The sequence below is a fragment of the Dermacentor variabilis genome, chromosome 8 (genome assembly GCF_050947875.1).
Source record: "Dermacentor variabilis isolate Ectoservices chromosome 8, ASM5094787v1, whole genome shotgun sequence".
NCBI classification, from domain to species: domain Eukaryota; kingdom Metazoa; phylum Arthropoda; class Arachnida; order Ixodida; family Ixodidae; genus Dermacentor; species Dermacentor variabilis.
Genome location: NC_134575.1, coordinates 65,706,271 through 65,729,124, shown reverse-complemented (window position 1 = coordinate 65,729,124; position 22,854 = coordinate 65,706,271). Strand labels below are relative to the sequence as shown.

Here is a 22,854-nt window from a genome sequence, read left to right as displayed (position 1 = left end):
GGCAACTTTGACACACTGTGTTGACAATAATTATTGTGCTTCAGTTAAGTGATTTATTCATTTCAAATTACATATGCGCTGGTATGAGCGCTTCCTCATTCCTGGCTCGTGCCCCCTGCGTCCGCTCTTCGGACTACTTTTCGAAATAATACTTCGTCCACCAAAGACAGCTTACGGGGAAGGAATGCATACACACTGGAGGATTAAGACAAACGATCAAGATTGTGCAAGCCTCTCGAACTGTTTGCGTTAGACCATTGCTGTAATGAAGCGGTCTGAAAATGTTCCTCCCCTTTCTTTGTGGCAGGGAGTGTGTGGCGTTTACACCGCACTGCGGAACTCTTCGAGGAGCAGGACCCGTTTCTCGCGAGCTCGACGTCATGGCGTTCGCCGGTTCTTCCCTACCGATCGCTCGTGCGCTCGCGTCACCGCAGTTCTTTTCGCCTCCGCCTCTCGCTTCCTGTGCGCCTGCTCGCGCCTCGTTCCGTCGACGCGAGCAGCTCGGCGAAGAGAGACCGATGCCGCGTCTCGAATCGCGAATGCAGCGAAAGGCCAGTGGGAGGTGTTCATCTTTGCCCAGGCGACGCGCATCGGCGACCCAGAAGGAACGCTGCAGGGATGAAACGCAGGCGCTACGACTGTCCGCTTCGCATCCCGTTCTCGTCTCCTGCGGGCTACCCCTGCATCTCGGGCGTCAGGACGCTCCCGTCCGATGGTAAGAGCCATTCGGCGACTGTCGATCGGTCAATAGCCCTTCCTTTTCTTCGAGAGATGTCCATGCACATTCGGTCAGCAGCCGTGGTAACTGCCGCCGCTTTTATCAAGTTGCACGCGTGCTGTGCTCGCGGCCCTGGAGATGAATCTTGCGCAGGCGGGAACCAGCCCGCCGTTTGGCTTTGGACAACCTTTGTGTCGTGAACGGGGCCACATTTTTGATGCCCGCCTGACTTGACAGTCAAGCGAAATCCGCGTTGGCAGTAGCGATCGATTCGCCTCCGTGTGCTCTCGGTTCTGCAACTGACGGCGCGGATTGAAAGCACTCGCATCCAGCCAGGCAGGAACTGTGGAGCGAAGGAAATGGGCTTTCGATCACATTGCATCCAATCCTGCACTCTCGGCATCTGCGTACGTACTTACTTTCTGTTTATTTACTTATTTATTCAATTCGATATCACGCCGCCTCGGCATTCGTCAATTTCGATTATTTCACTCCCAATCGCATTGCCGTGGCATCTTTGGGCGATAGGTGCATTACTCGTATGCGATTCTTGCAGGACGAGCTTTTGGAAAAGGTACAGTTTTCCCAGGATTACTTTCTCGACGAATAAAAAAAAAGAGTATTGGGTGAGCGAGAAGCAGGCAGCGAGGCCAACCATTTGCCGCAGTTTCGCATTGGCCTAGCATGCCCTTGTGACGAAACGATAAAGCTAGACAACACCTGTGAGGTTCGCTCTGTCCTCATCCGTCCCGCCGGGAATTCCGTCAATTCGATTGGAGTGAACTCGCACTGCCATCACGCACATGCACAAATCTTCCAGCCGTGACGCAAACAGTTACGTATATCACCGTATGAAATTTGTCGGGTTGATCGAGGCAGCATTCTCGGTCTACCGATTTCGTGTGTTGCTAGCCGTGGCATCGTGGCGGGTCGCTCGAAGGCGAAACCATTTTAGGAAATGGTCGATCGAGGCTTTCGAGCTTTGGGAAAAATCAGGGCGCTGCGGTCGAAGCAGTCAATTGAAATTCGCTTTATTGGAGGTTTCGCTTCATTTCATAAGGTGCGTCATCAGAGGACGCTCCTTTTTTTCTTCTTCCGCGTCCGCTACCTTAGAGAAGCATACCAACTGCAACCTCCTCACTATCACTGGCTTTCCTTCTCTGTGGTGGTGGTTTGTAGCGAGAAGCTCCATGCGCGTACGTGCCTGCAACACCCTGTGTTTCCAAGAGGAGCCAGTTATTGCCTTCGAGCAAGTTTCGTTTATTTTTGCGTTTTCATTCATAAATGAGAGCGGTTGATAACGTGTCATAATATACCCGTGTGAGAATGCAATAAATGGAGATTCAGGTGAGTTGATGTTGGTTCGTGGTAACGGGCAGCGCGAACGACGAGGACAAAGAGAGAACCACACAGAACGAGCGCTCAGCACATCCTACACCTAAGTTCTCTCTCTCTCTCTCTCTTTCACTCCTCATTCCCCTCCACACGTGTAGGGTAGCAAACTAGACTCAGTCTGGTTAACCTCCCTGCCTTTCCTTCTTCCCTTCCCTCTCTCTCTCTGTGACTACATGTTATTCGAGGAAAACGAGTATTTGAATGTATAGCTGGGCTGTTGTATTGTTCGTATTTAAATAAGTATTCTGTGCGAATAAAGTGCACTTGAAGTTCAGCGCTCTTGCTGTGTAGCTCTTTCTTTGTCCTCCTCGTTCGCGCTACCCGTTAACATGAATGCGATGAACGTTCAAGCGCAGCAGTCGCCAGGCTAGACTACTTTTCCTCCTCTCTGTTTTACGTCACGTAGTCAAAAGCCCTCAACTACGGCTAAATGAATGTTTGGCCTCGGGGACGCGCTTGCTTTTATACTCTTACGATTATAGTTCTGGGGCCCTGTTATACGTACTGGCCACGAAATGTGATTACCACGATTTTTGCTCCAGCTCTATCAGGAGGCGGAAATAGAGGAATCATAAAGATAAGTGTACAGAATAAATATGATATATGTTAGGATGGTCTTCTCCTGCGGCCTCTTCGTTTTCTGTTATTCTCGTGCTTTTTTTGAGTATCTCTGTTACATTTATAACTGGTAGTTTCCGAACTCCTCAGATAGGACACGTCTAGACAGATCTTCCGGACGAAGGAAGCGCTCGCAAGATTAAAGCGTACAACCTTGAAAGCAGGATTTCCTGTTTACATTGAGTTGCAAGATGGCGGAGAAACCTTCTCAGGCGCGAAATTGACCAGTAAGCTATTTCCACATAGCTTTCCACTTCAAAAAAAAAAAAAAGAAAGGAGATACTAAAGTAACACTAATATCGATTGAGGAGGCGAGAACATGAAGGTGATTTTTCCTGCGCCCGGCTTCTTGAGGCGTACCTGGATCCTAGGCTCTAATTTACGTTCACTTGCCTCCAGTCAATTTTCGTGATGGCCACTTGTGCGGCCGTGAAACCGTCATCGATTTTCGAGTAGGACGTGTATTTTCACAGGTACGCTTGTAAGTTTTCCCTGCACTTTTTTTGTAGTTCTCGTACTTTTCACTCCACGTCGCCGCGCTCGAGGGGCGTGCGCGCATGAACGTGACGCCCGCGTAGAGCGTGCCATGGATACGACCCGTTTGTCAAACTGGCTTGACGTGTTCATTAGGGACCGGCCGCTACCGACGTGTGACGGTGATGTGCGGTAGCTGGTTCTGCAGCAACCGCACGGGCAAGTTTCCGTCGATACGGCAGCGGTGGCTTCCGCATGGTTGGGCACTGGCCTTGTCACGGCGGACAGCTGATTTGCAGTTCGCCTGGAAGGAACTACTCTAGATTCTAAATCGTGTTCGCGGGGGAGATGGGTGTAAGGGGGAAAAAAGAAAAACTACAGGCTTCAGCGATTCCTGTGGCTCTGAACTCGTTTACCGTACAGCAGGCCCTCACCACAGAGGCCTTCTTCTTCTCAAGAGCAACTTCACTGCGCTGCGCGCAATGTCGTCTTCGACCGCTACAGTGGTGCCAGAGGTGGCCTCAGGATTACTGGCGCAGACGCCACTGCTGTCAGAGTGTACGTGGCATACAAACCTCTCACGAGTGGCCGAACTCTAAATCTTCGTTATAGCACAGGAGAATGAATGAGCCTTGGCTTACCAGCTGCACCGTTGGCCAAGAGGCATGCGTTCAATGTCGAGTGCAGTGGGTGGCAAAGCTTTCTCTTTCTTCGTCGTGTGATGACGATGACGCTGAGGAGACGGTGGCTTCACGATTATGACACGACGACGACAATCTGACGGAAACGAAGGTGAAAAAAAAGAAAGAAACAGACGGGTGGACACACGCAACAAACCGCTCCGAGATTTACACTGTTGTAAACAAATACATAGCGGGCTCGTATGGGAATACATATTCTTAGAAGGTCCAGGAAATGGGGGATCGTCAAGTTGTGGTCTCACGTTTGTCAAAACTGGGGGAGGCTGTTTAAGACTCAGAGCTCTGCGGGCTCTTATTAATCTCAAATCGGTAACTCGAATTATGAACAGTGTCAGAGCCACTGTAAAACGTGATGTTGAGGGTGAGCGAGTTATTTGCTAGAGCAAATTCACCCGCCGTGGTTGCTTAGTGGCTATGGCGTTGGGCTGCTAAGCACGCGATCGCGGCGGCCGCATTTCAGATGGGGGCGGCACGCGAAAACGCTCGTGGTTCCTAGATTGAGGTGCACGTTAAAGAACCCCAGGTCGTCCAAATTTCCGGAGTCTCCCACTACGGCGTGCCTCATAATCTGATTGGGGTTTTGGAACGTAAAACCCCATAATTTTTACCAGGGCAAATTAAGGAGCATGATAGCGAGCTGCTGCAGTAAAATTCGATGTGCAAAAAAACAAGCGCCTAGTTCATTGAGTGTAACGAACACTTGTGTGCACTTGCGCAGTTGACAAAAATAAGAAGGTGCACATTTGTGTACGTGCTAATTTTTTTTTTTGCGGTTTCCTTAATGCGATAACAGAAAGAAAGCTCACAGTTCTGCAAACTTAGCTGCACTTTGCAACTTGGCGGCGCTTTGAGCACTTGAGGACTGGTCTTTACACGCAGCTCCCATCCCAACTATATTGACTATAGTATATAAGCAGATATTTCGGCTTACTTTATGGACAATGTCCACTTTTTTGCAGGGAATGCGAAAAAGTTGACGAGCTCTACAAACTGAGTGGCACTTTGCAAGTGAACGGCACATTCAGAGCCTGAGTGTCGGTCTTTACGAAACTCAAATTCTAGCTTCGTTGTCTACGCAGCTAAAGATATTCCAGATTCCTGAAATTTTTCAGCAGTCTACGCATTACTAAAGCTATAGTTTCCCCCGGTGTACCTGTGTGGTAGAGTGTACTCCCTTGCCACCCCGACTTCGTGACGCCTTTGCAACACCGCTTCGACGCATACATTATGGGCACCGCTCTTTGCCTCGCCTTGCTGGCGTGCCTCATGCTAGTGTGCATGGCTTGGCGTGTTCGCGTACATGCCGCCGCCCACGCTTGCAACCCTCCCCCCCTCCCCCCCCCCCGTCAGGTTGCCCCTTGCTCACTGATGGGAATAGTAATGCGTATGCGCTCCGAACGAACGAAACAGGTGGTGATGCAAGGTGCGTACCGTAATTCCGCGTTCATATCATGCTCCTGCATGTCATCTGTGCAGGTACAAAAAAAATTATAAACAGATAAATAAGGCGTTGGAAAAAAGTAAGTACAAATCATACTTGTAATAAATGCTCTGCAAACGGGTGCGCACTCAAGCTAAGCTGCACGGTACCAAGTGGCGAAGTACTTCAGTATAGCACGGAATACTGAAGTTTAGTTTACTTTCAAAATAATTACGAAAATAACTTTCGTTCTCAAGTTCAAAACCAAGCAAACAAAAGCAATGCACTACCAAGAAGGCTTTATTGGCAACTGCCAACATATTCAGTGGCTATGGCGTTGCGCTGCTGAACTCGAAGTCACGGGTGTGATACCGGCCCTGGCGGCCGCATTCGGACGCAATGCGAAATGCAAGAAACGCTCGTCCATTTTTTTTAGGTAGACGTTAAAGAGCTCAGGTTTTCAAAATTAAAACGAAGCATCCCAGTAAGACGTGCCTTATAATCGTATCGTGAGTTGGACATGTAAAAGCCTTGAATTAAACTTTTTTTAGTGGCTAGCTGGAGGAACTGTTTCAAAAATTCGCTCTCCGACAGCTTGCCTGCCTTTCTCTTTTCTTTACTTTACCCATCACTACAGATTTCTCGTCAAGAGAGAGAGAAAATGATAAATGAAAGACAGGGAGGTTAACCAGGACCGAACCCCACGCTGGGAGAAAGGAAAAGGGGGCGGAAAGGTTAAGAGAAGAAGAGAAAGTCCATTTACGTGGTAACAGTTTTCTGATCTATATGACTGACGGTCACTCAATCTGGTAACTTCCAAAAATGGCAGCAGCGCTTTTGTGTCATTTTGTAACTGCCATATACGAGCCTATGTTCCCAAGATATTCTTCAAGGTGAATAGTTTTCTATCCAACTGAATTAGAGCTATGCAAAGGTCAGGTCTGCGGCTTTAAAAAAAAAAAAAGTTGGACAGTAAATAGCACAGTGTGGGTTCTACAGTCTCCTCGGCACCGCAGGCATCGCACTCGACGCTATCTGTCATTCCAATCAAACACGTGCATGGGTGAACGCAATGCCCAAGCGTTAACCTGGTCTTACGCGAAGTTAGGAATAGATGCTGGGCAGATTTCTCGTCAAAATAAGCAATGTGGCCGTTACCATCGCGTCTTGTCAGTTACCGCTTGTATTTTGGCTTGTTTTATCTATAGCGTACAGCTAATTTGCCTCTTGCTTCACACGGTAACGCCATTAAGAGTTTACCACGGGGGTGTCCTTCGGAAGGAGGAACTTCCACGAACGATAATATTCAACGGGTGAATATCGCGATTTCGCCTCTCCAAGCTTGTGATGCACGAGTGCGCGTATTTTGTACGATAAATTTCATCAGTAGCCCGTAGTGGCTGATCGGTGCCGGCGATAATGATAGTTGGTCTGTGTCCAAGCTAGTGACGAAGGGCGAAAAGGTTAAAAAAAATAAATTCGATTGTTGCAACGCACGGTTGGGCACGCCTTCGATCGTTGCAACGCATGCCTTCGCTTCGCCGGCTGGTTCGTCTGTTGAAGGCAAACTGATGTCTCCTTCAAAGTGTTTATGTTTAATTTATAGCTATTTCAGCTAGACACTCCCCAATGGACCTCATTTCCAACGCCTCGTTCTCAACGACGCGACAGTACAGTTTTCTCGAGCTCTTAGTGATTATATCCTGCCCGAGCGACGCGACAGGCTCACGCGGGACTCTGATTCTGCTGGTGAATTGCGTTAACAAATTATGTCCCAGTGCTTGAACGTGACAAAACCACGATCTGTTTATGAGGTTCATCATGTCGGGAAACTCCGGTGAAACTCTGACCACCTGGGCTTCTTCAACAAGCACTCGATGCGCTTTACGCAGGCGTTCTCGTGTCCCGTCGAAATGCTGCCGCTGCGGCCTATAGAATCGCACTCGCGACCTCGTGGTTAGCAGCGCAACGCCATAACGACTATAGGGCGCGAATTACGTTAGCCGGCGCAGACAGTGTATACTGCGGCTACGTAACATAGCTTTAGTACACCCTGTTATTGTCACTCCTTGTACGGTTGCGTCGTTGTGACCGTGGCATACAACTCCGAATAGCCAGGTTCAATTTACTCACGTCTACACGCGTTCAGCGCTACTGAGAGGAGCGAGAGAGAGAGAGAGAGAGCTTAATGAAAGCTGGAGACGACAGCCCTTTAGGGCTTGCTAATTCAGATGGGGTGTTCGAAATGGCAAGAAGCGTACCCAAAGGTAAACGAAATCAAGAAAAATAATATAAAATAGTGGCAGTACGGTCTTCGTGCCTCTGAAAACGTTCGAATTTCTGTGCCAGTTCTCTAGAAAATAACTAACCTGTCTTTTTTCGTATACCAATATAAGTCACTGCTGCTAACCGCGCGCGGTGGTATATGTATAGCGGCGACAGGGACCGAAGACGTGCTCAGTATAATCAGTTAGCTTACACTCGGCGCCCAGCGTCGAACTGAATTTTCCCATCTTAACGTAAAAAAGAAAAAAAAAAGAAAGAAAACCTAGTACTGCGGGCTGCACGAAATCTCAGTCGATGAATGACGCCCAGAACGTGCTTGCCCATAGTCTCCGGGAGGGAGACACTACATACGTGCACTGGGGGTCAATGATGAAAAGAGAGGCGTACTGAGGACCAGTGTTGGTCCCAGGTGTCTGCGTTGAAGTCGAGCAGACAAATGAAATGGCGCCGTCCAAGCAGGGTCTGATGAAAAAAAAAAAGCTGAAACAGTCCTCGACGTGTTTGCGTGTGGATGAGAAACTGGGTCACATGCTGCGTTGATTTGTTTCTCGCAGCGAGAACGGCAAATCGACGCTTTTAGCGTCAACGGCGCCAGCGAGGTGTGCAATCAGATTGATGCGAGCGATGCTAGATAAAAGTTTTGACTTTGTGGAAGTGGATTAATACAAAGGGTTCGTGTCGGAAACGTTTGCGAACGCTTGCGAAGCGCGGAACTCCGTCCCTGGTCTCGCAATGACATTTCGAACGTCGAGGTGACCTTTTCTATTGCGAAAACACGGGGCGCGCGCGACACTAGTGGAAGTCTCACGCAAACGCCGTGGCGAACGCGGTTGTGCTGCTGCAAGGCGAATCCTCTTTGAAATCTCGATACAACACGCAGCGCGTTCAATGAAAAGCACATTTTAGCTCGCTGACATCGATTCGGCAATGCTGTCTTTTTAATGCGTCGGCATTCATTGACGGGCTCCCCAGCTCTGTCACGCGAAAGGCGTAATGCCGTGTATTTGCACAAAAATGCGTAGTTTTCAAAGGCATTTAATCGGGATGATGGTCCATTTAAAGCCAGGAAATAAGAGAATACCCATAGAGATACACAGGGCTTCTTAAAAATGCATGGGGAAGCCTATAGTACGGGTGGGCCAACTGAAGTTTAGGGGTGGGTAAACTTGAAAATGGGGGTTGGATCAATTTGCACTTTGGATGTGGGCCAAATTAAATTTGTGGTTGGGCCAAGTTGGAATTAATTGTTGGGCCAACTTGAAATGTGAGGTGGGCCGACTCAAATTAGAGGGTGGGCCAACTTAAAATTTTGGAGTGGGCAGCTTAAAGTTTGGACGTGGGTCAAGCTAAATTGGGGGTAGGCCAACTTGAAATTTGAACGCGAGCCAACTGAAATTTCGGGACAGGCCAATGTCGAAATCTGAGGGTAGGCCAACTGAAATTTTGGGTGCGCCAACTTAAATTTGCGGATAGGCCAAGTTAAAATCTGCTGCAGGGCCAACCTAAAATTTGGGGTGCGCCAACTTAAATTTTGCAATGGGTCAACTTGAAGTCTGGGAGGAGGGGGGGGAGATGACCAACTGAAGTTTGGTGCTAGGCCAACTTGAAATTTTGCGGTGGCCCAATGTCCAATTAAATGCTGCTGAGCGTCCTTCGAGTTATGAACATATCGCGGGAAAGCCAACGCGCTGAGCCGCTTGACGCGTTTTCATTGGACCCTAATGAGGTACAGTCAGAACACAAGCGAGAGCCTGTGTGGACGAGGAACGCGCGCATATCACAGGCTTGCGAGGCCGACGGCGTGGGGGACGTGGCTTCAGCGTGGGGGATGATGCACCCTCTCCTCACGAAACACCACACGCGCTACTGCAGCTGGTTTTCCTTTTCGGCCGATCTGCTATGATAGCAGCTCCGTCGAGCCGCGCTCGTGCCGGCGTTTCGGCTCAACGGGTACGATTGCATTGAAGAGGCCGCATGCGGCGAGAAAATATTACAGTTGCCTACTAAAGCCTGAGCATTCTTTGCCACCGGAAAAGCCATGGGTAGACGCGCATAAGCTGAGAAAAGCAAGCAGGCAAAACTAAGCAGAAACGAAGACACAGCCGAGCCAAATAATGCTTACGCATTAGTAGACAGTTCTCAGAATTTTTGTAGCTTTTTATTGCGAAAGCAATACTGCTCGCACTTTCGGCCCATCGGTGGTCGTGGCGCCTCCTTACACAGCTGCGTGTCACGTGACCGTGTGACGTCACGCCAGACCGAGAGACAGGGCCCCAGCCAAAAGGTGGCTTTGCCCCAGCTCGCGGCATCGATGGTGGAGGCGAAGCCTTGCGCGTCGCTGCTGCGGCGCTACCGAGAGAGGGCGCTCGCTGGTGTGACGTCACGCTAGGAGGATAAATGGGGCTACAGCTCGGCTCCTCACAGTGGTCGGCGCGCTGCCTTGTGCTATGTCGGATGATGTATAGCCACAAGTTTAACAAAGGGCAACCATGTCCACACCACCAGCCGAACAAAGGCGCAGCCAAGGGTTTTGCTTTCGCAATCTTCCAGGCTTAACCGAGCTAAGCCTTCAGCCAATTTTTTGTTCTTGTTATTGTTGTTGTTGCTCTGGCCAGTTGTATGCTGAAATCTACGAATGAATAAAAATGCGACGGAAGTTTTAATGCTAGCGACTACCTATATTTGGAACTTGCACGTGCGTAATTTTTCTTACCTCTACGGCCATTTCAATGTACTGGAGGCTCGTGCTTCTCTTAATTATATAACGAAAATTGGTGCGTTACGACAATCGCTCACCTCAGAAGCGGCCATCCCACAATCCCGAATATATCCCGGCTAAGAGAAACAAAAGGAAGGTAGAGCAAGATGATAATAGCCAGCACTACACCGACTAACACAATTTCCACGCAGTCAATAGCGTCACTGCGGGCATCATAACTGGTAGCACGGTCTAGTGTTATTGTGATTGTTAGTCATGCTTTAGCTGCCTAATTTTTGCTACAACCTTCATTTTTTTTCTGTCTTTTCAGGTGAGTGAGCGAGCTGTGGTTTGTACCGGCCTGCCGCATTCAAATGGTAGGTCGTCGTCCGTTCATGCTGGCGGTGGCCCTTCCATATAGGGCTGAAATACGACTCCTGAAGTATGATCTTGGCCATCAGGCTTCCGCTTACGATTCATTTCTTTCTTGCTGTTCATTCGCAAAAAAAAGTGGTAGTTTTGCTCGAAGGACGAAGCGCAGACACTGATAGCAAGGTATAGCGTTGCGTTTAGGTCCCCTCGGACCGTGTTCTCTCAATACGCGGGTGCGACTCGTCCGCTCGACGCGCCACGTGCATAGGTAACTGCTGCTGCAGAGCAGGAAGGTTGCTTTTGGCATCTACTCCATTTCATACATCAGGTGAAACGCCGCGGAGGCTAGAGATACTTTTTGTACTGGCTACGTTCGCACTTAGAAAGAGTCCGGTGTCTCTTGACGTATTTTTGTGAAAATGCTCTTTATATAAGGTCAGTTCTGGATGAAAATAAGAATTTAGCCTTAGAAGCAGGCGAACTATGCGTTCATTCGGCTGCTAACGCGTTGTTTTATATCAAGTTCATTTTTCTTTTTTTATTTTTATTTGCATCCCGTCGCGGCAGCCTCACGTGGCTGCTCGCGCCAGCAAACGCCGCTGGCGCCCAGTGAAGCATATCCGGAGCGCACGGAGTGATAAAATTTGGAGACCGCACTTCTTGCGTAGCTTGCCCAGCGTTGCACCCTGACGTATGAAACGTAGTAGCTGCCCAGACGCTGTTTCATCACCGCTGTGAGACGCCTGGCAGCTGCCAGTCGCCAGGGTGTCTCGCAGGGCTTTCCTGATGAGGAGAGCTGCCAGCCGCGTTGCAGGCGACGCGCACCGCCGGTGCACGAGATGAGACCAGCGGGAAACCGTCGGTGTTTGCAAGCACCCACGTGGCTCGTCAATAGCCTGACGTAACGTCGAGGCTCGCGTATACGTGCCCGGATGTTACGTTACACCTGTTGGAGGTGACTGTATCATAGTCCGGCGCATCACCGTGGCCATTGTAAATGATGTGCGTTAACGCGTGCTACGCTTTAAAATGGTTTACACCTTTGACAGTGAATAAAGGTATAAGGTTGTCTATACCTTACACCCGTGCAGGTTCAGAGTTATAGAGCGACTTACACCCTTTTATTTTGAAGGGTGTAAATTATTTTAGAGTGTCTAGGGGCGCCGGCGTCGAGATGCGACATGCTCTATATGACGCCGGATTTCGACGCTTGCGTCACGAGGAATGCTCGACGTGCATGACGGGAAACATTTGCGTGCCGCAGAGCGCGAACGAAGCTGCGGCGGCTGAAGCAGCAAGTGCGCTCGAGCACAGTGTGATGGTACGTAAAATGCAGTAGATAGGCGGGCGAGCGCGCAAGCAAACGCACACGCACGTATATTCATTGTCATATATATATAGCCAACAGACGTCAAGTTAACCAGACAGAAAGAAAGCGAAAAGAAAACGTGAGGCAGCATGCGACAAGAACCAATATCAAGATCGCCAGCCTTCTCGCGACCTTGGCACGAATGCCGTCTGTTTGTCTGTCAGTTGTATCAACACCGTATTCTTGAACATCTATCGCCTGTATGCACAATCTCTGCTGCTTGCAAGGTCTCCCGAGCAGTTTGGTCGCCATTTGTTTTTTAAAATGGGCGCCGTCGACAAGCCCAGGCTGCCGCCCGCAAACGAACAACCGGTACGAGACGGGGGCAGCACACGGGAGTGCCCATAGTGACTCATATCTGGTCAGATTTTTGTAGAAGCTGCACCCACGTTCGAGTAGCGATGCCGCCCGCCATAAACATTTTTGTGTACGTGCGTAAAAATATCTGCACGTAAGGCGCTCGATAGAATAGATGTAGAACTCGTAACAGCCGTAAAATGTTTACGACAGCACTCAACCAGCAAAGGCGCTCATGCAACTGTTGAATCAATGCAGAGACGCTGGCAGGCCATATTTTCAATACCATAATTATTCATTCGAACTGCGTTTTTTGTATCGAGAGGGATGATTCCTTTGTTTAAAATAGTGTGTTTTGGAACGCTTTCTATACCGGCAATTTCTTATGCCCTGGGCCACGTATAGTTTGCCTTTGTTACATGGATGCTACCTACTACTACAATGTGGGAGGCACGTCAGTGTAAGATTAATGTAGCGTACAAAATAAATGGTCTACCGTGCTTCTAACTCACATTGTAGCACTTTGCAAGGCGTTGCCGTGGGCATTTGTTCAAAGAGTCATCCATTATTGCCAGGCACAACGGCTTAGCGTGATATATTCGAGAAGCTTGCCTCCATAAGCATCAAACAAAAAAAAATTGTCTGAGGCATGCTTTTTGACTTCGTAAGCAAAAAGACATTCTCCTCTTGAATTAATAGACGATAAACGGTTCGTTCATTCATTATATATTTCTAGACTATCTTTCTGATAAAGGGAGAACCAGACATCCACCCGTATGTAGCAGTTGCTACAAAGGAAACCCATACGGGTTCCTCGAAAGAAAAGCCTCAGAGTTGAAGAAAAATTAGTCTTGGTCCGAGACTCGAACCCGGGACCACTGCCTTACCGGGACAGCCGCTCTACCATCTGAGCTAACCAGGCGGCTAGCAGATGGCAGGGCGAAGTCGAATTTGTCGACAGCAATTATTACTTTATTATTATTATTATTATTATTAATTATTACTTTATTACTTTATTAGTTTATCAATTACTTCTCTCCACCTTGCGGGTTTCCGCAGAACTACTACGCCAGAGTATCTCTCTATGAGTTCATATGCATTCGTTGTGTCTGTACATTTAACTACATTTCAGTACGCACTCGCCGTTGTTTCGTGTTTTGTCTGATTTTAATTCGTGCTGCATTTTTCATCACTTAGAATCGCATACTGACAGCCCTTGCTGATGAAGGAGGACATTCAGCAGCGTACTATGGTGCATGGTTGCGCGTGATGGAAGTGGTCCAAGCCGATTGCTCGCGTTCGAAAGGCGCGGCGTGTAGCGTCCCTGGATGTCTCGCTAGTTTTATCTTTCGCCGTTCCATCCCTTTCTGCTAAAGCCGTCAGTCAACATCCCGACGAACAACGTCCACGTCACAGAGCTGCTCAGAGTGAATATGTGGGCGTTTACACTCTTTAATGTGGACCCCACGGCGGATATCATTATGTGCACGATAGCAAGCTGCTCAGCGATGAACACTCTCTCCCCCGTGCCACAGCCCAGAGAGTTTGCAGCCTGAGGCACGCTGCGAGCACTTCAGCCACCTGTCTCGATGTATGTCTCTGTTTAAGCGTACGTTGCCTAAGTTAAACTGCTAGAGAATCTATGCGTGTACGGGATAGCCACAAAAATAATACCTTTAATGAATACATGTTCTATTTCTCTAGATCAGGAGTAGACATTCCGCAGTATTTTTTTTTAATTGAGGTGAATATGGTTTCCTTGTTATGAGCAATCACTCACTCTATGATATACCCACATCCACATACCACATACCACATCCAACGACCTCGTGGTTACTGCGGAATTGAAAATTAGGTGCGCGAGAGGATACTGTAAACGAATTCCAATATGTCTGCATTCATTCGCCTCGCTTTAAGTGGTAGCTTTTTACTGAAGTTTCAGAAAATAGCTTTTACAGTCGGTAGAGAATCGATTATGAAAATTCAAGGGATTTAATATTTTTATTCCATCGCAACCCACAAAAGTATTTTTTTTTCGTCTTCTTTTTCTTCTTCCTCGCCACTCACTTTAAGCGCACGACCATAGTTTCTCTAAGGCAAGGTGCAATGGTGGGGCGGTGCGAGGAGAAAGGCCTTAAGGGGATTTACTCTTCATTTATTTCCCAGGCGTTGTAATTCACCTCGACAGCGCCAGCTCATATATCGTCGTCAATGCGCAGTGATCTGAGCGTGGCGAAGTGTTCGCTCCAATAAGTCGAACAGGTAATGGATAAGATCATTAAGAGAACCGACAGTGGGCGTCTTGGTGTAACTTCATCTTGAGTAATACAGCCCGAACAGAGACGGGACAACATGGTGCGGCGAGATAAACTAAGAACATACAAACGAAACGAAATTCCAAATACTTTGCACTCTGAATCATCGCTGCTTAGTCAGAGCTACCAAATACATTTACTGTAGGCGTGAGCTGCTAACGAACATAAAAAAAAGATGGCTTCTCGAAGTTGACCGGTGACCATCTTTTTCCTCTCTTGCCAATTCTTAAGCGGAGGTGTTGCTTAACTGCCAAACGGTGCATACGTAACTATAGCTCATTTTCCGCCCCCAAACGCACGTACGCGCAGACACACACCTTTTTTTTTCCTGTCCGGAAGATAGCAGCGGACGTACGTACCGCACCATTAATCGCATGTTCAATCAGGTGTCGTATGGGCGCATACAGGCACTACGCGGTGCTCGCCCATGGTGCTACCGATTCCTTCCTAACTAAACGTGCATTAGAAGTCGCGCCAGCTGTTTAGTTTTGACGCCGAGGCATATGTATACAGTGTGCGCAGCTGTGTTTGAATAGGCGTGCATGTGCAAGGCAGCCGTTATTCTTTGGTTCGCTTTTCAGACGCACACGCAGTCGACCGCCCGCGATTGTGGCGTTATAACACCACTCCCTTTGTCCTCACACACTACTCGGCACCTTCTTAAACGCATGCAGATGCTCGCAATGGGTGAGAACACAGCGGTCAATTGGCGCTGCGATAAGGTTTTGCCAGACGTATCACCGATGAGCCCGGTCCTACGATGAGGTTCGGGGAGCAGGCTTAATTGTGAGGTTCAGAGACGCCTGCGACAGCAGGAAGAAAGGAACGGCAACAATGACAGCACACCAACATATATTGAAACATAAAAGTTTCAAATACACGGACACAAGGCACGAAGGCGGGCGACTCCAAGCGTCTCTACAAAGCGTTCGGACCGACTGGTACAGCGCACTCGCAGTTTATCTGGTGTCCCACGAAGCTGGCGCGGTGCGTCGGTCGATGAACTGCACGAGCGGAGACGGCAGCCGAGCTCTCGCAGGCTCTTGTTCCTCGGCAGGTTGACGGGAGCGAAAGACGGAGACGCGTCCTTAAGAGGCCTCCTCGTCCGTTGGCGCTCGACCGGGGCCCCAAAGATGGGGTCCCTCCGACAGCTGTTGGCCTCCCGAACGTTGACGTCCAACTCAAGCCAACGCGCCTTCCTTGCTCCGCTTCTCAGCTCCGCCTGTCTTGCCGACGTGGACTCTTCTCCGTCTGTAGGCTGCTTCAGCCACGTGTTATTTTCCGATTCGCGGAGCGCTCTTTTGTGGCACTTGCTTCTTCGTGGGTGCTTGCCTTCTTTATTTTTCTTCACTGCACGAGCGCACGTGCAGAGAGGCGTAGTCCTGTAGTGAGCGGTGCACGCAGCCCGGTGCACGTGCTTGCACATTTTCAACGTGCTTCGTCGTCGTTTTCAATGCGTTGCTAGGCACTATACCACACCCGGTGTACATTTTGTCGTCGTTCGGGTTTACATCAACTCCGTTCTTCAACTTTATCCCACTTGCACCACCTAGAGACTTGAAGGTCGACTGCAGCCCCGCCACGCGACTGAAACGATCGTTTCACATTAGCAACTCTCCTAGGTGATTATACTATCAGGCTAAATGAGGCGCCTCAGCGATATGCGTGCTCAAATTCTGTAACAAAATTTCCCAGACTCTGCTGGGCAGGCACTTCAACCGAGACGCACTTCACGAGCGTGGTGATTTTTTTCGGGAAATATGAAATAAAGCCACGGGACTCTGCTCATACGCTATCGCCACGCAGCGTGTACGTCGCCACAAAAAATTGGATCGGTCGTTTCTCAACCCCCTCTACAAAGCGACGACGCGCACTTGGCCCTAAAGTGAATAATAACTATTTTGCACAATTCATCTTCGTTAATTAACTAATTAAGCGGAATGTGAAAAGAATGCTCTAAGCACTGCCACATGACTGCAAACGATATGCCCTTGGTTTCATTTTGCTGCGGTGAACCGTTTTTTTTTTTAATCCTTGGCGCAAGTTATGTAAAACACCCTGTATACTAGCGTATACTAGCGTGCGAGGCGACGGTGGAAGGAGGGACGGGAACACCGCATTGTGCTATTCCGGAAGTTGCATTGAGCAAACTGCTATGAAGTTCCGGTTCTTCGCGGATCCTGCGCATTCTGTTTATTTGCGCGGACAGTACTTGTAAATGGCCGGAAAAACTGCAAATGAGCTTTGCGAAAGCACGCTCGTGTCAGTGTTCGCGCAGTGAATATGTGTTGATGGTTTTGAACATTAGGATTCCCTGACAACAGCTAGCGCCATCGTACCTGACCTTTACACGTAGTTCATTCTCTGCCTCCTCATCTTGATCATCACTGTATGGAAGGTAGTGAAACCGTTTTCATGCTTTTTGAAACGGACTTCCTTATGCAAGCGCCTCAGACTGCATAGTGCTGTCCGCGCGCGTTTACATATATACCGCATTCATCCCCCTCTCTTCGCTACATTCCGCCTGTTTCTTTTCCCCAGGGTAGGCTAGCCAACCAGACGCTTTTCTGGTTAGCATGTCTATCTTTTCTCCTTCTTTTCTCTCTTTCCTTCCATCATTCCTCTTCCAGACTGCAGAGTAGCAGCCTGAAGAAACGTAGCCCAGTTCGATCTCTCCTGTAAATAATTTTTGCCTCAAGCTGTATATATCGTCATTACGATTTAGAAATGGCAGCGCTGAGCGAACTCAACTTCTTCGATGAGTAAGAATGTGGAAATAGCTTTAATTCTTGGAAGCATGCTTGTTGAGACAAACAGCTGTCACTTTATTAGTTTCGTCAGTTATGCGCTGATTTGGATAATGGTGATGGTGGTGTTGCAGGAGGCGGGGTTTGCGTGACGTCCTTGGCCGGCAGTTCTTTCTCCTGAGCATCTCTTACGCTATTAGTAAGGGTGTTTCGCCGAACGTCCATCAATTCGGTGTTTTAAAAGAATGCAATCATCAGGCGTTTAATTCTTTTGTCTATTACTGCGGAGCTTTCAGGGAACACTACCTGTAGGTCGAGAGGTAACGTCTCTCTTTTCTCTTCTAGCCGGGGGCACAACTAGATAAATTCTCCAACATGACAGAACTCACCTCATGAGAGACAAAGCGGGGAGCTGGACCGTGCACTCTTAAATAACGATGACTGTGCGTGGATGGATGAAGTTCTGATGCGATACAAGAGGCTATTCTCATCGCGAATAAGTACTTTGACCACACTATGTTGATGAGAATTTTGTGCAGCGTCGAATAATGATCGCGGATATTGCGTTTTGTGTGCGGTAGGTATTTCGGGGCTTTCAACTTTTGGGCCATATAATGGCGCTTCGCGCGCAACACCGTACATTTCCTTATTGCCTGAAACGCACTGAATTTTCTATTAAAGCCATTAGTTCAAGTCCCGGCCAATGATAACTCTGAAATAATCCCCTGGCACGTGCGGTGAACACATTTCCCATTAGTTCGAGAACCTACATACGCAGTGTCTTGCACTGAATGTCAAAATGATGCGGGAGACTCCGAACAAGAGTTTAATAAACAAATCCGTTTCCAGGAGTATTGTTGTTTTGTTTCCAAGAAAAAAAGGAGATTCTTTCGCAATGTTCCACTTTGATTTCACAAAATTATTCCGGCACAGTGGTTACATATTCCAACCACCTTCGTGTCTCCTCAGTTTGTTTCTTTAGCTGCGATAAGCGGAAGTTGGATCACGGACAGGATCGGTTATTGCAAACTGTCAGCGACTGTCAGCAAAGAAATGCAGCAAAGTAGCCCGGCAGTATTGAATAAAGCCTGCCGCCAGTTCCCCAGTTGAGACGAAAGCCGCACTAGCAAAATACAAAGCACAGGTGTGTGGCAAAATAAGTGAGGTTAATCACTACGTACCGACGTCAAAGCAGATAAGAAGACATTCATTTTTTAAAAAAATGTGATTCCTTGCGTGCTGTGGTAAAGCAGAGAAGTACAATTTTCTAGAAAAGCGAGGTTTCTGCAGACATCCCGCATGTTATGAATGTGCTCCGAGAACTCAAAGGACGGTCACATGATCAGCGACACCGTAATTTATCAGAGTATCCGCCCTTGCAGCACAGTGGTCAATCCTTGGTGTTTCTCGTCGTGGACTTGCGAGAAAACTCGGCTTGGCAAATCGAGCTGCCTGAATGTGCAGCAACTGTAATCAGTGGTCCTGAACAGAGAGAGAGAGAGAGAAAACGAACGCACAAATAAAGACAGGAACGTCAACGAGATGCGCGTCCGGTTTGCTACCCTACTCAAGAAAGGAAATCAGGAGTGGAAACACAGAAAAGACAGGGAACATGAAGGCCCCGAAGAAGGAACGAACCAAGTTTGCCTCGCGTTTTCCTATAGTGTTTTCTTTTGTTTGCTCGTTTTTCCTCGCTTTCTTTTTTAAGACTCGGAAAAGCAGACGAAGTTCTGCCAGAGAGGAACACGAACACAAATCTGTCCTGTGCGCCATCCTTCATGTGCTCCTTGGCATTGCGAAGCCGCAACTGAATCAGCACCACCTACCCAAAGCCTTCGGGTTCAGAGCATTTGCCTCGGGGCAAAGGCAGGAACAGCACCTTGCCTTGGTCACCCCAACGGGGTGTCCCGCAACCGTGACTCAATTTACTCTACCAGCTAATCTGCTTTCCAGCTTCCAATTACGGTGCGGGAGCAAGGCCGCCTTCTCTGCACCCAACGTGCGCATGCCCGCGTAGTTGCAGAAACAAAGCGAAAGCTCGAGATCTGCAGAAGAACCTCGCGTAGCTAGGCCAGCGTACTGGGCCAGGAGATGAGGGTGGCGGAGAAGTTCGAGATTTGTCTCGTCGCCTGGGGCACCTTTTGAGGTTTCTACGTGCTTCTTTTCTCAGTGCTCGACCTCGAGGCATGCGTGGCTTACCTCAATATTCTAGAAAGTTCCTCCTCTCAAGACTCTCCCTCGACCTAAGAAAATAGATGGCAAGGCCGCGCCTCGACAGAAGTGGTCAGTGCCGTTTAAAGGACACTTTACGGCGATTCTTGAGTAGCGTAGCGTCGAGAGGCGCTGCAGTGCTCAACTCACTGAAGTGGAGGAGAGCCTTCGAGTCGAGCATGGTTTGAGAATGCGGGGTTAACTCTGGACCAAGGCACTCGAAAAACTGCGCATGCGGGGATGGTGGCGGAGCCAAGCAGCCAGTAAAACGGAAGCCAAGCGATGAGGAGAGGCGGCAGCCCTGCGCTTTGTAACAAACGGCGTTTCTTTGTCGCTCTCGCCTGTTGCATCAGCTTGTGCTTATGATGATTTCACAATTAACACAGAAAGTAGCACGTCCTTTGGTGTTATCACCTGGCACCCTTGGCTAAGTACCTCTAGTAGTCGGCTGCTTAATACGTTTTGGAGTCTGTACTGTAATCTTCGCTCAGCCAAGTAGTCATGCAGGGTGAAACATCGTTGACAACGTGCTCAGTATGACGGACAAGTATGGAGCAGAAAAAGCGTATTTGACTGATACCCTTTAACTGAACCTTCAACGCCGCTTTTGAACGAGTCCTGTTTCAGACAAGTCACGGTTCTTGTTTCTTTGACTTGCCATCAGCAGTATCGACTGAGCCAAGCTAACGTTAGTGTTCGCGCCGTTTGTTTTAAAGTTTATTTTTCTGAGCGCTGTCTGTCCATTCCCTCTCTCTCTCTCTGCACACACACATGGACACATATATAGATATATAATCAGCCTATTTTACGTTCACTGCAGGATGAAGGCCTCTCCCTGCGATATATATATACATATATATATATATATATATATATATATATATATATATATATATATATATATATATATATATATATATATATATATATATATATATATATATATATATATATATATATATATATATATATATATATATATGTATACACATGCGTTCATACTTCCAGTTGCGCATGAAACACACGGATCCGCGGCATATATGTGTACATCGCTACCTGGCAAGCACATAAGCCACGGCGTTCACCATTCCCAGCTGAACGGTCGTGTAATAACGTGTACGTGTCTTGTCTCCTCATGTTGTTTTTGATGTTTCGCGATGCATGTACTAGTTGGTGTCGTACGCTTCCTTGCTTGAGTTGAAATGTTCGTGATTGCTAGCCGCTCCCCCCGACATCGTAGGAACCCGATGATAAACCTGCGCTTGAACGTTCATTTAGTGCGTATCGTTCGAACATCGCAGCCGTTTGCATATGGCCGTGCTTATGTTCATCCATCGCAGTCGTTTGCACTTATCCGTGGTTACGTTCGCCCATTCCTCGGCTGCGCCTTTTTGCTGCCCCGAGGGAGAAGGCACTGACACGAATTAAGGAAAGCCCGGTCCTCAATGCTGCAGTATGCGAAATTACCAAAAAAGTATGTGCTATTAGATACGCTACGTTCTTTGGACGTAGTGTGCTTGTCGGAATGTGTTTCCGTCACTGGACGAGGGTAGCGCTCAACCGCTTCGTTCCTCTGTTCAGACATACAGGAAAGCGGTTGAATCTCGTCGGAGGGTGGCAGATTTCAGACCACTTTCTGTATCGCCGTTAGAGTATAAAATGCAGCCATCTTGCTTGTCTGGTTAGTTACATTATTGGCCTTCCTAACAGATATTTGGAAGTGGGTTCTCAAGCGTACTATTCCTCCAGACTGTTCCTCCCCTATTATTCACGTGCCTGATGGTGGTATCACAAGTACGTGCGGTTAGGTCGGGTTTTGGTGCAAAGTCTGTGGCAATACTGCGCAGACCACGACTCTATGACGCTTAACAAGCTATTCGGTGCTCAGGCAAGCCCAAACCCCGAGCTAGTAAAAGGATTGAATAAAAAAATAAAAAGAAAAGGAGGAATGAGGTGTAGATGTAGAGAGCCCTGTTAGTTTCATGCGCATGCTTAGAGAAACTTAGGAATCATGGAAGCAGCAGTTTGGAACGTTAATAATTTGCGTAGCCTTCAGAAAAAGAAAAAAAAAGGGGGGGGGGGGCGGCAACGCCACTTGCAGCATGTTCGCAGCAAATTGTACGTAGTTCTACCGTGGACGAAATTGGCTGTGCCACGTTCGAAAACAGCTGGCAATGATCGTTGTGGTGAGCTACAATTCCCGGAGGCACTGCTGCTTTGTCCAGACGTCGTGGTTTGCTTCATTTGTGGGGCGGCACTGCCTGTGGCGGAAAAAGTTTTCTATGGACTTTCAGGTCGGCCTTCGACCCATCAAAAGTGGTATGCTTGGTTGAGAATTGATGCAAAGCTCTTCTTCTTTTTATTATTATTAGAGGCCCTTCGCTGCTCCAGGGCATTATGTGCTCTTTTAGTAAGTGAGGTGTTTATGACTCGGTGTTTATGGTCGTTTCCTGACGCTTTCAGCACGCACGTACGCACGCCCGCTCTCCTACAGCAGCGCCTTTGCAGCCGTCGGCGTTGGCGTCCGCCGGGACTGTCTGTCCTAGCGTCGTCTTAATTGCGCAGCGGACGGCTGTCCAGCTTTCATTTAGCAGTCCCAAGGGCGCCAATCTTTAGTGTTTAACATTATGGCTCATGACTGAAGGATTTGTATTCTTCTGAAAATTGTAGGATGTAGCCGCAACTCAGGCGATAATTCTTGCTTCCAGCAGTGTGCTACGAGGAAGCTGATGAGCGCTGCGACAACTTTCCCGCTTCCATAGCTATAAATAAATAAATAAATAAATAAATAAATAAATAAATAAATAAATAAATAAATAAATAAATAATGATCCTAACTTTGTTGCAGAATTCCAGGAAACGTTGCGTTGGGGAAACTGAATTATATCACCACTCTCCTATGCTAATGTTCGGTGATTTTAACTTTTGGGCAATAAACTGGACTAACTTGACATAAGCAACTTCACAACACAGTACCGAAAGTGATCTTGTTAACTCATGCCTAACCTTTGCATTAACGCAACTTATCGCTGAACCCACATGCTAAAGTTTTCATTCTTCTAACATGCTCGACCTCATTTTCGCGTCGGATCTTGACAAAGCACCTACATGCAATGACGCATTTGCCTGGTCTTAGTGACCATTCCATAATCCATACATTATACTACTGTCAGCTTGCGCAATCTACAAAGACAACCAAACTGCTCAGACTGTATGATAAACGCAATCACTCG

At 48.1% G+C, this 22,854-nt stretch overlaps 1 protein-coding gene across 5 annotated transcripts in view; it reads left to right on the top strand.

The window, feature by feature from the left end:
* The first annotated feature begins 517 nt into the window (after window positions 1–517).
* wake (ankyrin repeat and fibronectin type III domain containing protein wide awake) overlaps window positions 518–22,854 on the top strand; it is a 396,065-nt gene continuing 373,728 nt past the window's right edge. For all 5 annotated transcript variants that reach the window (XM_075702290.1, XM_075702288.1, XM_075702292.1 and 2 more), the window contains exon 1: window positions 518–715. In XM_075702290.1, the coding sequence (XP_075558405.1) occupies window positions 519–715 (197 nt within the window). In that variant the 5' untranslated portion in view covers window position 518. The remainder of the gene's footprint in view (window positions 716–22,854) is intronic.